The 13,244-nt window shown below is 41.2% G+C and overlaps 1 protein-coding gene across 2 annotated transcripts in view; it reads left to right on the plus strand.

Moving 5' to 3' along the window:
• The window catches only part of si:dkeyp-50b9.1, a 56,367-nt gene that overhangs the window by 19,980 nt on the left and 23,143 nt on the right, over positions 1-13,244 (plus strand). For both annotated transcript variants that reach the window (XM_007904680.2, XM_007904681.2), the window contains exons 3-5: positions 317-476; positions 5,372-5,545; positions 11,225-11,312. In XM_007904680.2, coding sequence (XP_007902871.1) covers positions 317-476; positions 5,372-5,545; positions 11,225-11,312 — 422 coding nt within the window. The remainder of the gene's footprint in view (positions 1-316; positions 477-5,371; positions 5,546-11,224; positions 11,313-13,244) is intronic.

A 13,244-nucleotide genomic window follows, 5' to 3' on the forward strand; every position in this document is an offset into this window, starting at 1 on the left:
TACTTTACAGTTTTTGATAGTAATAGCAGAAAACTGAGCTAAACCTGGAGCAATTATGACAGCTGTTTCTACTAGTATGTTGTTGCCATTAATAATTGAGGATGAAGAAGTGGGTCACTGCTTGAAGGGGAGGAGAAGGCGATCCGATTTGATTTGTACTGCAAGATTATTAGTCTTAGCTGTTTCACTCTGTTGCATTTGAGACCTCTTTATTTATGAAACAGTAACCTTTTGAGTTTAGATATGATTTGAGGCAGGCAACAGAACTGTGAAAGCTGTTAAGCATGGGGTGATGTCTTTCTCCCTCTCGTGGCAGAGGTATGCGAGGAGTACATGAAGATTGCAAGAACATCTCTGGTGGATATTCCTGACACCAAATTATCAAACCAGGATGAAGAGGAGAAACCGGGGTTGTTTTCTGAGGTCTTCAGTGACTCCGAGAGCATTGAAGAAGAGTCCGAGACTGAGTCAGATAAGTAAGTGGGTTTATTGAGCAGAATGATGGAAAAGAGCACGGTGGAGAATATAAGAGCTATTAAAGCTGAGACCAGCATTAATATTTTAAACTGAATAAGAAATTCAGATCTTCGTCTTAGTTACCCACATAATATAATATTACGCCTGATAAAAGTCCCTCAAGAAAAAAAAACAATAACAATTTGGCCACTCAATCCCACAACTTTGTGGGACACTGCTGTGCGCAATTGGCTGCTGCGTTTCGCCCACAAATATACAGTCAATTCACTTTACAGTATTTTCTGTGAAGCACCTTGAGACATATATCAAATCAAGGATTATTATATCGGTATCCATATTACCATAACTACACTTTGAAAACAGTCACTTTAAAGTAGTTCTTTTGATGGCTGAACAATTACGAGCAGTTCTTTGAGGACGATGAGACTGAGACATATTGCACTTGCATTTGGTTCATTATGCCACTTTTTTTAGTGAGATCTCTTCAACACTCGTTACTTCATAAAGGTTGGAGTATGGTTTGCATACGGCTGACTAGCTTATCATATTTATTCTTGTTGGGGGAGAAGTAAGCAGGGTCTCTTGGGGCTACTACAAGGAAGCTCACAGGGAGTTCCTGATATCCACCGAGGGAAGCCTAAACCAACACTTGTCAGATATCAAATAATCAACTTCTGATCCAGGAGAATAAAGTGAGGAGATAACAACAACAACTTGTACTTACATAAACAACAACAACTTGTACTTACATAGCACCCTCCACGCAGTGTGCGTCTCAAAACGCTTAACTGTGATGGAACCTGACTCCGAGCCAGGGGGAGGTGGGACTTGAAAGAGGGTAGAGAGAGGGCAATGAGGAGGGATTGAGAGAGATGTTCCAGAATTTTGGGGTATAGTGGCTGAAAGCACGACCTCCAATGGTGGGGCAGAGGGTTCGAGGGACTAGCAGGAGGCCAGTGCCAGCCGAGCGGAGGTGCTGGGTGGTGGATTGGGGAGTGAGGAGGTCGGAGAAGTAGGGAGGTGCCAGGTAGTGAATGGATTTGAACACAAGAGTGAGGATCTTGACGTGGATCCGTTCAGTGATGTGGAACCAGGGGAGCCTGGCCAGAACTGGTGAAATGTGAGTATGGAGTTTGGTCCGGGTCAGTATGTGGGCGGCAGAGTTTTGAATGAGCTGGATCTTTTGAATGGTGGAGCTGGGAGGACCGGCGAGGAGTGCGTTGGAGTAATTCAAGCGGGAGGTGACAAACGCAAAGGTGATGTGCTTGGAAATGGAATGTCAAAACCTAGTCAAGTCTCTGGAGGTTTTGGTAGTCCCAATTCCTGAGCCAGGTGGGACCACAGTACTCTAGGGAGCTGTTGATAACAGTGAAAGGTGCTATACAAATGTAACGTTGTTGTTGTTGACCTGTTTGGTTGATCAATAGGGGGTGCTGGGATTCTTCTCACTCAGCTCCTATTAACTTTATAATCCAAAGCCCTAATGGGTAAGATGGTCCAAGCTGGACAAGCAGTGGGAAACTTGCCTGACAGTGCTCTCAATGGTAAGATATCAGGTTAAAACGCTGGTTACACTCAAGCAGTTACACCAATGCACACTCTGGGGTCCCTAAACCTTGGCTCTTTTCAACCTGCACCGAATACTCTCCAAAATTGGGTAAGCATGGTGCATCCCTCCAGGCAGACTGCACATTGCAATCCAAAGACGGAAATTTCCATGTTGAGATGACATAAATATGCGAAATCCTGTCTCGTTTAGCAACTCTATTTTACACCTAAGCATGGAGACAAGCTTAAATTCAATGTATTCTTCATGGGGTTAGTTTGACCTTGATTCTTGAAAATATTTTATTTTCACCATCAGTCACCGGAGGATAGTGTTTTTGGTTCTATCTTTTCACTTTATTTGTGCAGTTTATTTCTATTAACTTGAGTTGTTGCACATAATGTAAAAAGGCTACAAGCAAAGGTGTCGGCCATGCCTGTTTGTGTATCCGTTTGTGTTTATCATTCCCTCCGTGTGTATTTCAACAGCAAATTACATTTGTATAGTGCCTTTCACATCAGGAGGACGTTCCAAGGCACTGGAAAGTCAGGGATCCGCACCCGACCTGGTGGTTGGGATCAGGAGGGGTGGAGGGCGGGGAGGGTGACTGAAGGCACAGTTGAAAAAGGTCTTGAAGGAGGCAAGGGGTTACTTCAAATAACTAACTGTCTGCATACAGGGAATTAAAGTTACAGTGAAATGTTTGAATGCTTGAGAAAGAATGTATATTTTTGTAACTGTTGAATTTGCGTTCCATGATGACGTGGCCACCAAGTCCCTCTGCATTTAATTCAACAACAACAAGGTTCCATTTATAGAGCGCCTTTCACGTCGGGAGGACGTCCCATTCGGGAGCACACTGCAAGTGGATGACGCAGATTGATCTTGCATGCTGCTGTTATACCTGCGGAGACCAATGCCACAGAGGTCTCATGCAGCCCTCAGCATCAGTGGCAGCAGTTCAACCAGTTTGAACTAGTTTTGTGAAAGTTTCTTTTTTAAAAATAATTGTCTCTAATGTCTATAGTGTTGTCCTGCAACAATAGAAGACAGTAAAGTAAACCTCATTGCAGGTTCAAAGGAATGGCTTTATTCCCTGTGGGGCTAAATGCTTAATATGCTCAAGTGGATAAAATATTCTGTAATCTGTACTGCTTGTATCCTGAGTCATGGTAAGGGAGGGAGAGGACTAAGTATTTTTCCCACTCCAATTATCTATTCTCTATTTCTTGAAAGTATTGCTTCACGATGGGGTACATTTCCACAAGTGCTGGTCATCTCCAGTACTTTACCTAGTTGTCGTTCTCAACAATGAGTGTCAGCAGGCAATGGGGAGCAGCTGGGCCCATTATTGTACATTTTTCAGCAGTATTTCTGAACTCCAGGTCCACAATATCCAGGGCATTGCTGATGACAGATCAGCCAGCCTGACTCATCAGTAATAATAATAATAATAATAATAATAATCCTTGCATTTGATATAGCGCTTTTCACGTCGGGAGGACGTCCCAAAGCGCTTCACAGAACACACTGTAAAGTGAATTGACTGTATATTTGTGGGCGAACGCGGCAGCCAATTGCGCACAGCAATGTCCCACAAACAGTCGTAGATTGAAAATGACCAATTTAATTATTGTTTTTTTTTTTTTTTGGAGGGATTATTATTAGGCTCTGTGTGGAGTAAGGAAACTTGCCCAAGGTTTCGCCCTCTGCCTGGAATTGAACTCAGGTCTCTCACTTGCAAAGCGAGTGCTCTAACCACTGAGCTACAGGACTCCACAAAGACTTCAATGAACAGACTGGGGCCTGGGATTCTTCCCATTCACCCTGTAAGCCAACACCCTAAAGCATAGCATGGTCATAGATAGACAAGCAGCAAAAAAACTTCCCAGACCCTGCTCAGTGGCAAGCTGTGAAGTTTTAGCTGGTTGGACTCCAGCAGTATCCCTATGTACACTGTGGAGCCCCCAAGCATCGACTCTTGCCAACCTGCGCCTAACATTTTCCGGAATTAGGCAAGCAGGGTGCGTCCCTCTGGGAGTGAAGAGTGTGTATTCTATTCCAAACATGGGGAATTTTCATGTGTTGGTGGCATGCATGGAACTACCTGGTTTGGATACTCTTAAGCACGGTGAGGAATTTCAGTATGTCAGACACCCAGCTGATCAGAAAAAGAAATTGTCCCAATGTCTACACAATGGCACACTCTCTAGCAGGTTAGGAAGTTGAATAGTGTTTGGGAGTGGGTACCCTAGTTCTTTTCTTCTTCTTTTCTATTTTCTCTTTCTCCACCACCACTCCATTTCAGCAAGGCAACACAGTGGCCAAATTTAGTGCCTCTACAACCACTGAGCTAACTCGACTGTTGATCAAAACTGGAATCTTCCTGGACAGTGACTATATCAGGGCACACAACATTTCTGCTTCAGAGTCTTAGCTGTATATTACAACAGCATAACTTTACACAAATGCTGTGCTTCTACAATTGTTAGCTTTCTCACAACTTCATCTAATTTGGTCATGATTTAAAAAAAAATTAAAACCAATCTCTGTCGAATTTCTACAAATTATCATATCCGTTCCAGTCTCATGTCACAATTAATAGTCCCATTTCCCCCTCACTTATTACCTGTAATAAATGATGAGATGGTATATTTGACTTGGTTGGAGAAAATTAGATTAATGATCCATGTGCTCCTCTTGTTTTCACTAATTAATACTCGTGGAAATGCCTATGTTAGTTCCAGCGACTAGTTATCATGTATTATGCTGTAACTGTTCCTCAGGACATTATTTCATGTCAAATAGAGGAGCAGAAGTTTGTATATGTTATACAACAAAAAGTATTAGCCCATTGCTGAGTTGGGTATGATGAGAGTACGAGGGTATGAAAAGATGGCATGAATTAGCCTGAGCTCCTGCCATCTCATTGTCTCACATTCAAATTCACTTATTTCAGATCTTGCAGACATGTAAAGCATAAGCAAGTAACAGCCACTCCTGGATCCTGAACCCCCTGCCCCCCCCCACGCAGTTTTACAACTGTGCCAGATACGAGAATAAACACAATGTGAAACTGCAGCCATGAAAATCTGTGTTGCATAAATATTCCACTCTGAATCTGTTTTGAGGCATTTTTGAACCAGACAGATAAACCACAGAGGTCTTTTCCAGTTTCTTTCTGTATATTTCTATGTTCCTAGGCTCACAAACCACATTCTCTGGCGTTGCTTTATTTAGATGCTGTAAATGTGAAAATGAAAATCCTGTCCCGCTGATAAACCTCACATGAGGTAAGCTGAATCCTGTTTTTGAGTCTGTGCTTGACATTTTGTATTCTTGCTCCAGGGAATTGAACGAACAGGAAGAAAAGCTTAAGGCAGGAGTGAAACACTTTCTGAAGAGTGTGAAAAAGCGTCGTCACCAGAGGTACACAATGAAGGAAAATAGTAACATCCCACTTACAGCAATAGGAATGGAGTCCAGAATTGTTGCTGCTATGAGTTATGAACGTTCTGTCACGTAAGTATGCCTTGAATATGTTTTGTGCTTGCATAACAGCTTTTTTCTCACTGGCAAGCTTCCCTCCGATTGTCCAGCTACAACCACCCTATTCATTTTAGAAGATCGACTTGCAAAATTAACAGGAACTGAGTGGGGAGAATGCTGCCCCCATGACTCATCAGCTCCTTCACGTCCTGCTAATGAGCTAGGATGGCTGGAATCAACAGTGCCTTGGATTACTGGAGACCCGCCTGGCTCAGGAACCAACTATCAAGATCGCAACAAAGGATCAACACACATAGTGAGGATCTGAACAGATAATCCACTAATAGGGCAATGTATTGAGTGCAAATCTTTGACAACTTTAAACAGCTCTCACTTGGGCAGCAGAACAGTGAAACATGGCTCATTGTATGACTTTGCTGGGTTTGTAGTGATCCATCCCAATGTGCTGGAATACTTTTCTGATATCTTGCCCAAGTGGCGATTCATGATATTTGATTGGAAAATGCTGACGAGGTAAACAGCCATACAGTTTTTGGGGCTGAACTGGAATCTGTTTTGACGTGTTTGCTTTCCAATAGAAGTAGCAGCACTGGATAGTAAAGTATTAACCATGGCTCATTTGTCTCCTCCCTACCCAGGGACACTGAGTCAATTGTACCCACTTTCTGCTCCACCAAATGAATCCAACAAATTCAGCACCGACCAGGAATTAAATTTGGGACTTTCCTGACCTGTGTGGCTCAGGTTCAATCTAGACAAATGCTTTACCAGTTGAACCACCAGGGTAGCTGGTTGAATTTCCAGATCGAATTTTTGCATCCAAACGTTTCAATCCACAGTCAGTTTGTCTTGCCTCGATACTTTGATTCTGAACCAGACTGTTAATGTAAAATGCTGATGCCCACTTATATGGTGAGCAAGGCAGGATCTTGACCATAATTATTGCATAAACCCTCAAAATATGCTTGTAATTAACCTCCCTTTATAAAAATTGCAGCAGTTACTCTTTAATTAGCTTAACTGTGTGGTGTAAGGGTGTTTTTAAAAGCCCGATCGAGGTTTGCCTCCACAATTACTGGAGACAAACTTCTTCAGTAGACAAACTAATTGTACTGTTGCAAATTGATATTCCTGCTGTTCAGTTATAACACACTTTCAGCTGAAAGAGTGTATGTATTTCTCGGAATGCACTCCTCAGTCCTGACTCAGCTGGGAACAAATGGCACAAGTAATGGAAAGAATGTGCATATTTTAGCTCTTTATTACATTGAAATATTTCAAAGCACAACACATGAAATTACCGTCAAGTGTAGTGGCTGGCTTTGTAAGTAAATGCAGCAGCTAATTGTGCCAGCGGGATCCCACAATAGCCATGAGATGTCAATGGACAATTTATTAGTAAACCCATTAGATTAAATTCTGCATTGGGAAAAGTTTAAATTGTGCCTCTGCAAGGGGCTTTTATTTAAAAACGGGATAGAGTTTATTATTACTGCAACAATAAATGGCCCCACAGAAGCATAGAGTTCTTTGATCTCCACTGCAATCTTGCACTGAAGAAGCAATGAGCAGCCTCTGAGTAATTGCTTCATCTATTTTTTTAAAATTTATTATATATTTATCCCGGACAAAAACACTAACAAAAAAAATATCCCCACTTAGAATTAAATGTTAACAATCCCATGGAACCATCTGAAAAAAAGCGAGTTTGTTCCAGTATCGTGGGCAACAGTTCCCCAGATAAAATAAAATGATCATTCACTTCATAGTTCCTTACAGAAATTCCTTATACCAATTGTTTCCTTTTTTCTCTGCAAATACTCAGTTACTGCACTTTACAGAAAATATACTTTGAAACACTTTGAGACATTTCACGGCTTGATATTAAATGCAAGGATTATTATTACTGTATTATTCTAAATGCTTATTTTGGAAAGTATAACCCACTGTAATCTAATGCAGGGCTGAGATTGAAGTTACAAGTGACTGTAGGTTCACTCTTCTGATTTTTAAGTCAATCTGTACCCCTCAGACATTCCAGCCTCTCTCCTAGGTCTTCAATATACTATAAATCAACCATCTGAAACCCTCGATTTAGAATCCAGTCTATAACTCATATCTTGGATCCAGCATTCTATATATAAAGCACACAACCTCCTCAATTAGATTCCAGCCTCTGATTTACACACTGTTACTAATTATTTTCTACAGGCTTCTGAACATCTAGATCAGATTCTAGCTTGTAAAGCAGCCTGGGCATTGATTATTCTATTTATAAACCACTGGAGCCCATCAATTAAATGGTGGGAAATTCAAGGACCGATAAGCAGGTAGTGGGTCTTCTCTTTCTGTGCTTTGTGTAGGATAGTGCCAATGGTTTTCAGTTAGATTGAGCTATTTTATTTCCTTTATATAATGCAAATACTATTCCCACTAAATGCATAGGACTTAGCAGAGGAGAATATTCCATTATGGAATAACACAACTCTGAACCTGGTATGAGTTAATAGGTGCTCCTCCTGGTGCTTGACATTGCTGTGTGTTATGCTCTGTGTACACCATTGTTCCTGTTGTGGTTCCCCCATCTTTTTGGTTTGAAGCCCTACCTAAAGACTCCATGGGGAGTGGGTGAATTCCTCTGTGTGGGACAGGACCAATGGTTTCTTTCTAATATAAAAAGTGACCAAAATATAACACTGCGCACTTATATAATAATCACATTGATATCCACAGCGCAGATAGAAAGGAAAATATAGCTCAAGGCCTGAGGAAACTACTAGCCAGCAGCCTTTGCCTCCCTATGGAGAGCCAAAATGAAAAGTTATTGAACTGTAGATTTTGCCCAGGACAAGATGTCAACAGTTTATACTCAGGTGTTGGTTTCTTGTTCCTCATGGGAACTGCTGGCTGTTCCTGAGGAGATTGGATGCTTTGCTGTCTATTCTTAAAACTGACATGGTTTTTGAAAGAATGTAATCTAGCATCATTCAATAAATGGAGTCCTGTAGCTCAGTGGTTAGAGCACTCGCTTTGCAAGCGAGAGACCTGAGTTCAATTCCAGGCAGAGGGCGAAACCTTGGGCAAGTTTCCTTACTCCACACAGAGCCTAATAATAATCCCTCCAAAACCAAAGACAATAATAAATTGGTCATTTTCAATCTACTACTGTTTGTGGGACATTGCTGTGCGCAATTGACTGCCGCGTTCGCCCACAAATATACAGTCAATTCATTTTACAGTGTGTTCTGTGAAGCGCTTTGGGACGTCCTCCCGACGTGAAAAGCACTATATCAAATGCAAGGATTATTATTATTAAATTTAACCATTGTTTTTACAAAAGAATGAGAATGGATGGACTTTTCTGCTTCTACAATCCGTACAAAAATATGGGCTAAAACAAACACGTCCTGTTCAGCTCTTTAACAAAGCTATGCTATTTCAGTTATATCTAAAATTACATTTCAATATCATTTATTAATCTGCTTTGTGTATTGTATAATTAAATACAGGAAGATGTGTGTTTAAAACCACGGGTGTTTTAAAACCCAAGTTTTCAAGCAGTTTCGATGTCTTATAATAATGTTAATTAATCCTTGCATTTGATATAGCATCTTTCATGTTAGGAGGATGTCTCAAGGCACTACACATGATTTATTTTAAATTGTGGTAACTATTTTGTAGGCAAGTATGGCAGCCAATTTGCACACAGTAGTATCCCACAAACAGTTATGAAATGAATGATCAATTTAATGTAGCAAGAAACTATGCCACACAGACTGCAAAGACTTCAGTTTAATCCCCAACATATCTTGAGTCATCAGATTTTACATGGAGCATTACAATTGGTCTTTTTTTAAGGTTTTCTTGGAATCAACATAGTTGAAGATTTGAGATCTTCATTCAGAGGAGTTGGTATTTTGTTTTGGTTTTGGGTGTGGCGGTTTTGGGGTTTTGGGTGCAGTAAATCGTGGGATTTGGGTGTGAGCACAGTCATCTGTTGGGTTTGGGCTTTGGATGTGAGCACAGTGGTTTGTGGGAGTCTGGATATGAGCCCAGTGTCTGCAGGGTTTGGGTGTGGGCTCGGTCTTTTTTTTTCTTCTCAGTTTTAAGCATTTTTACAGCTTTTGTTTTTATAAAACTGATGTAAAACCTCCTATATCGGTTATATTCCGGGTTATACAACTGGAAGTGGCAGATTGTTATTTTTAAGGAGATAGATTACTTAAAGAACGAAACATCTCATTTTCTATTTGTGTTCCTTATGTGAATTGAAACTGGTACGTCAGGCAGCAAACTACATTTTCTTGGATTTTAAATCACTCTTGGTGGAGATACAGTACAGATCTGTTCCTAAGCTACTCTTAAACCAGTATTTATGGTTTAAGGCATCAACATTAAAGAACATAGCCTTGAGTAAAGGTACCTCTGAGTACATATTAAATGCTGAAAAAGGATTTCCATCCATTGACCAACACATTCCATATTCATGTCAGCTGTTATGTTTTCAGAGAACATAGTTATTTGCCATAACATCACAGTTCTGTTTAAAAGGTAACAGCTCCCAATGGTGAGTGTATCTAAAATAAACTTTTAGTCCTACTTCCTAATTTCTTCCAGCTCTGTGATATGATTGTGTATGGAATTATTCACGTAGAGTATTAAAATAATAAATGTTTTGCCACAAGTGAAGCTAATGCCATCTATGTGCCCGGTTCTGGTATGTGATTTTACTTGAGTTTAAATTTGCAGTGTGAGATAATTCTAGTCCAGTATAGCATGTCAGAGAGAGCAAGTCAGGGAGAGGGAAAGAAAATCAGAGGGGAAAGGAGTGGGGGTGGGGGAAGAGGGGGCTGGCACAGTGCAGTGCTATAGTGGCAGTATATATTCAGATGGAAGAAGCTTAGACTGTAACTGATTTGCACAGTATTTTGCATGATGATCTGGGCCGATAGAAATTCGCGCTCGCAATTTTTTTGCAGAATCCGCGAAAACAACCCCCCCCAGAGAAATAGTAAAAGTGAAGTTTGCTCGGTGTCCAGGCCTATGTACCCGCTGCTGTGTGCGTGACTGTTGAGCATGGCGAGAAATGCTAGTGGATCTCAGGCCTTCAAATCTAGTGCGGGGTGAAAACGGACCATTTGGTGTTTTTTCCCTCCAAGTAGGCCACCCAGTTTTTGTTAAAGAAAGCATTAATAAATTCTTTTTTTTGCAACAATCTATGATGCGTTATTTCTTCATGTTTAGTTTTTAATCAATAAGTTAAAAAAATGTAGGTTAGCAGTAAAATATGCCTCTCAATAGCACCAACCAAATTATGGCAACTGCTTCGAAAATATGAAAGAGTACTGAGAAACAGCAGGTAATTGGGGTATTAGCTCAAGTGGAGGAACCAACGCCAACTTAGGTTGGATGGCCTCCAACCTATGTTATTGTATAGAAAATGTAATGTTTATGTATGGGATAGACTTGAATTTGAGCATTGCTGCCTCAATATAAAAGCAGTTATATTTTCCGGTTGTTCCTAGCAGTGATATGTGGTTGCTTAATGGAACACCATAAATGTCAATTAGCCTGTACTTGACTATTAGAGGTGCCATTAATACTGTATGCACCAGTGTAGATAAGTGATAAAGTAAGAATAGGACCATAGCAACGAATCTCAGACTGACGTGTTGCATCTTTACCACACAGGAAGTCAGGGGATCGAGTGGTACAGCTAACGCTACTTTCAACCAGGAAACGCTATCGAGGCTGTGGTGTGGGTCGATATTTACTGCAGGTACGTGTAGCTGGTAACTGGTGATGTGGCAACTGTGTCACCAGAAACATCAAATCCACTTCAAAAGGAAATTCATTTTGTTTGAAATTGCAAGCAGACTTTAAACTTCTATAAATACTGTGACCCTGTATGCATCCATCAACACAAACACACTGGGAAATAAGAAAAATACAGCCACTTCGAATCATAGAATCTTACAGCACAGAAGGAGGCCTTTCGGCCCATTGAAAGAGCTCTTTGAAAGAGCTATCCAATTAGTCCCACTACCCCACTCTTTCCCCATAGCCTTGCTAATTTTTCCTTTTCAAGTATATATCTAATTCCCTCTTAAAAGTTATTATTGAATCTGCTTTGACCACCCTTCCAGGCAGTGCATATTCATTTATAGCGAAAGTTTTTAAATGTGATTTGTATTAGGCATTCAAGGGGAAATTTGGCACATGGCAAGTTTGCTATTGGCTGGGTAAATGCTAGGAGCCACTTGAGTTTCCAGGCCAGGGACCACTCTACTTCTGAAGTTACACTCACCTTCATGTTGCCCCACCCAATCTGCCAGTGGGCAAGGTTTCAGGCATTCTGCGCCCGGTTCTCTGGAACTCTCTCCTGGAGTCCCTCCAACTTGCCTCCTCCATCCCAGTCTTCAGAATCTGCTTTATGGCCTATCTTTTCATTTCACTTTGACCCACCTTTCTTCTTCACCTCCACCCCCGCTTGCCCAGATCCGACACCGAGCTCAGGCACCCAGTCACCCGTGTGAAGCTGTTTGGGACGTATTGATGTGAAAGGTGACTGCATCAATGTAAATTGCTGTTGCAGGTTGGAGGCCACTTAGTTGTTACTTAGGGGTCTCTTTGCTCAGTAGTAGGTACCTGAATGCAGACTGGAGGCCTCTGTGCATGTGCCTGCTATTCTGCAGGTGACTGCACATGTAAACACACACTTGTTGTCTCTGCAAATGCTATTTAATGTCATTTAAAATGATGTTGATTTACTACCTTATGTTTTATAAATTGGGTCAGTGCAGTTTATGGTAGCCTCCTGGTTATGGAAATAGTGACTGTACTGCATGGTAGCCTGGGTTACTCTGTAGATGAGAATCAAATAGTTCAGCTCTGGATTTATCTAGGCCTATCTCATTCAAAAAAAAAGCTTAATTCAATATTTATTTTGCATGGTTATTTGGATAAGTATAGGTGATCAAATACTGTGCTGCTTGGACTGAGCAAGGAGCTCTGCAAACTGGAATGGAGACATTAATAGATGTATTCAGGGGTTTATTTCAATTAACTTTGGGCACAAACGAGAAAGAGGCCATGATTGATTAAATCATCTTCCATTGTCTTGAAAGAACAGGTTTGATGGCTGAAATGCCCTTCTCCCGCCATGATTTGGTATCCTGTGTGTTACGACATGTAATGAATGCAAATTGGCATGTGCATAGTGAGAATTTACCTATGGCTAGCAGAAATCCAAATACTGAGGCCAATGAACCTGCCCCACTCCTTTCAAAGCTCATCACACCAGTGCTCTTTGGGGAGCAATAAATGGGCATTACACACCCTCCATCAAACGCCTGGAAAGGAATTAATTTACAAAGTTTAGCACCGCCATCTACTGGTCAAGGAAAGACACTCTGAAACAGAATGCCATTTTGTTTGAATCTCGGAACCTGGTGATGGTGTTGCTGTCTGTGGAAGAACCCAGAAAAGTACCTCTCCAGGCAGACGTTAGCTTTTCAGACCTGGCTCCTGTCTGCGTTCCCTTTTCATTACAGGTTTGACACCACAGCAGAGAGGCCATCAGTGATCCGCATCAATAAAGTGTTTGGGTTCCCGATAGATCCTTGTAGCTCCTCTCTAAGACAATGAGCTTCCACCACAGCTTCTTGTTAATGAGTGTGTTGTGCTTTATAGAGCCAGACATGTACTTTCT

This window comes from Callorhinchus milii, unplaced genomic scaffold (genome assembly GCF_018977255.1).
Source record: "Callorhinchus milii isolate IMCB2004 unplaced genomic scaffold, IMCB_Cmil_1.0 Scaffold14, whole genome shotgun sequence".
NCBI lineage: Eukaryota > Metazoa > Chordata > Chondrichthyes > Chimaeriformes > Callorhinchidae > Callorhinchus > Callorhinchus milii.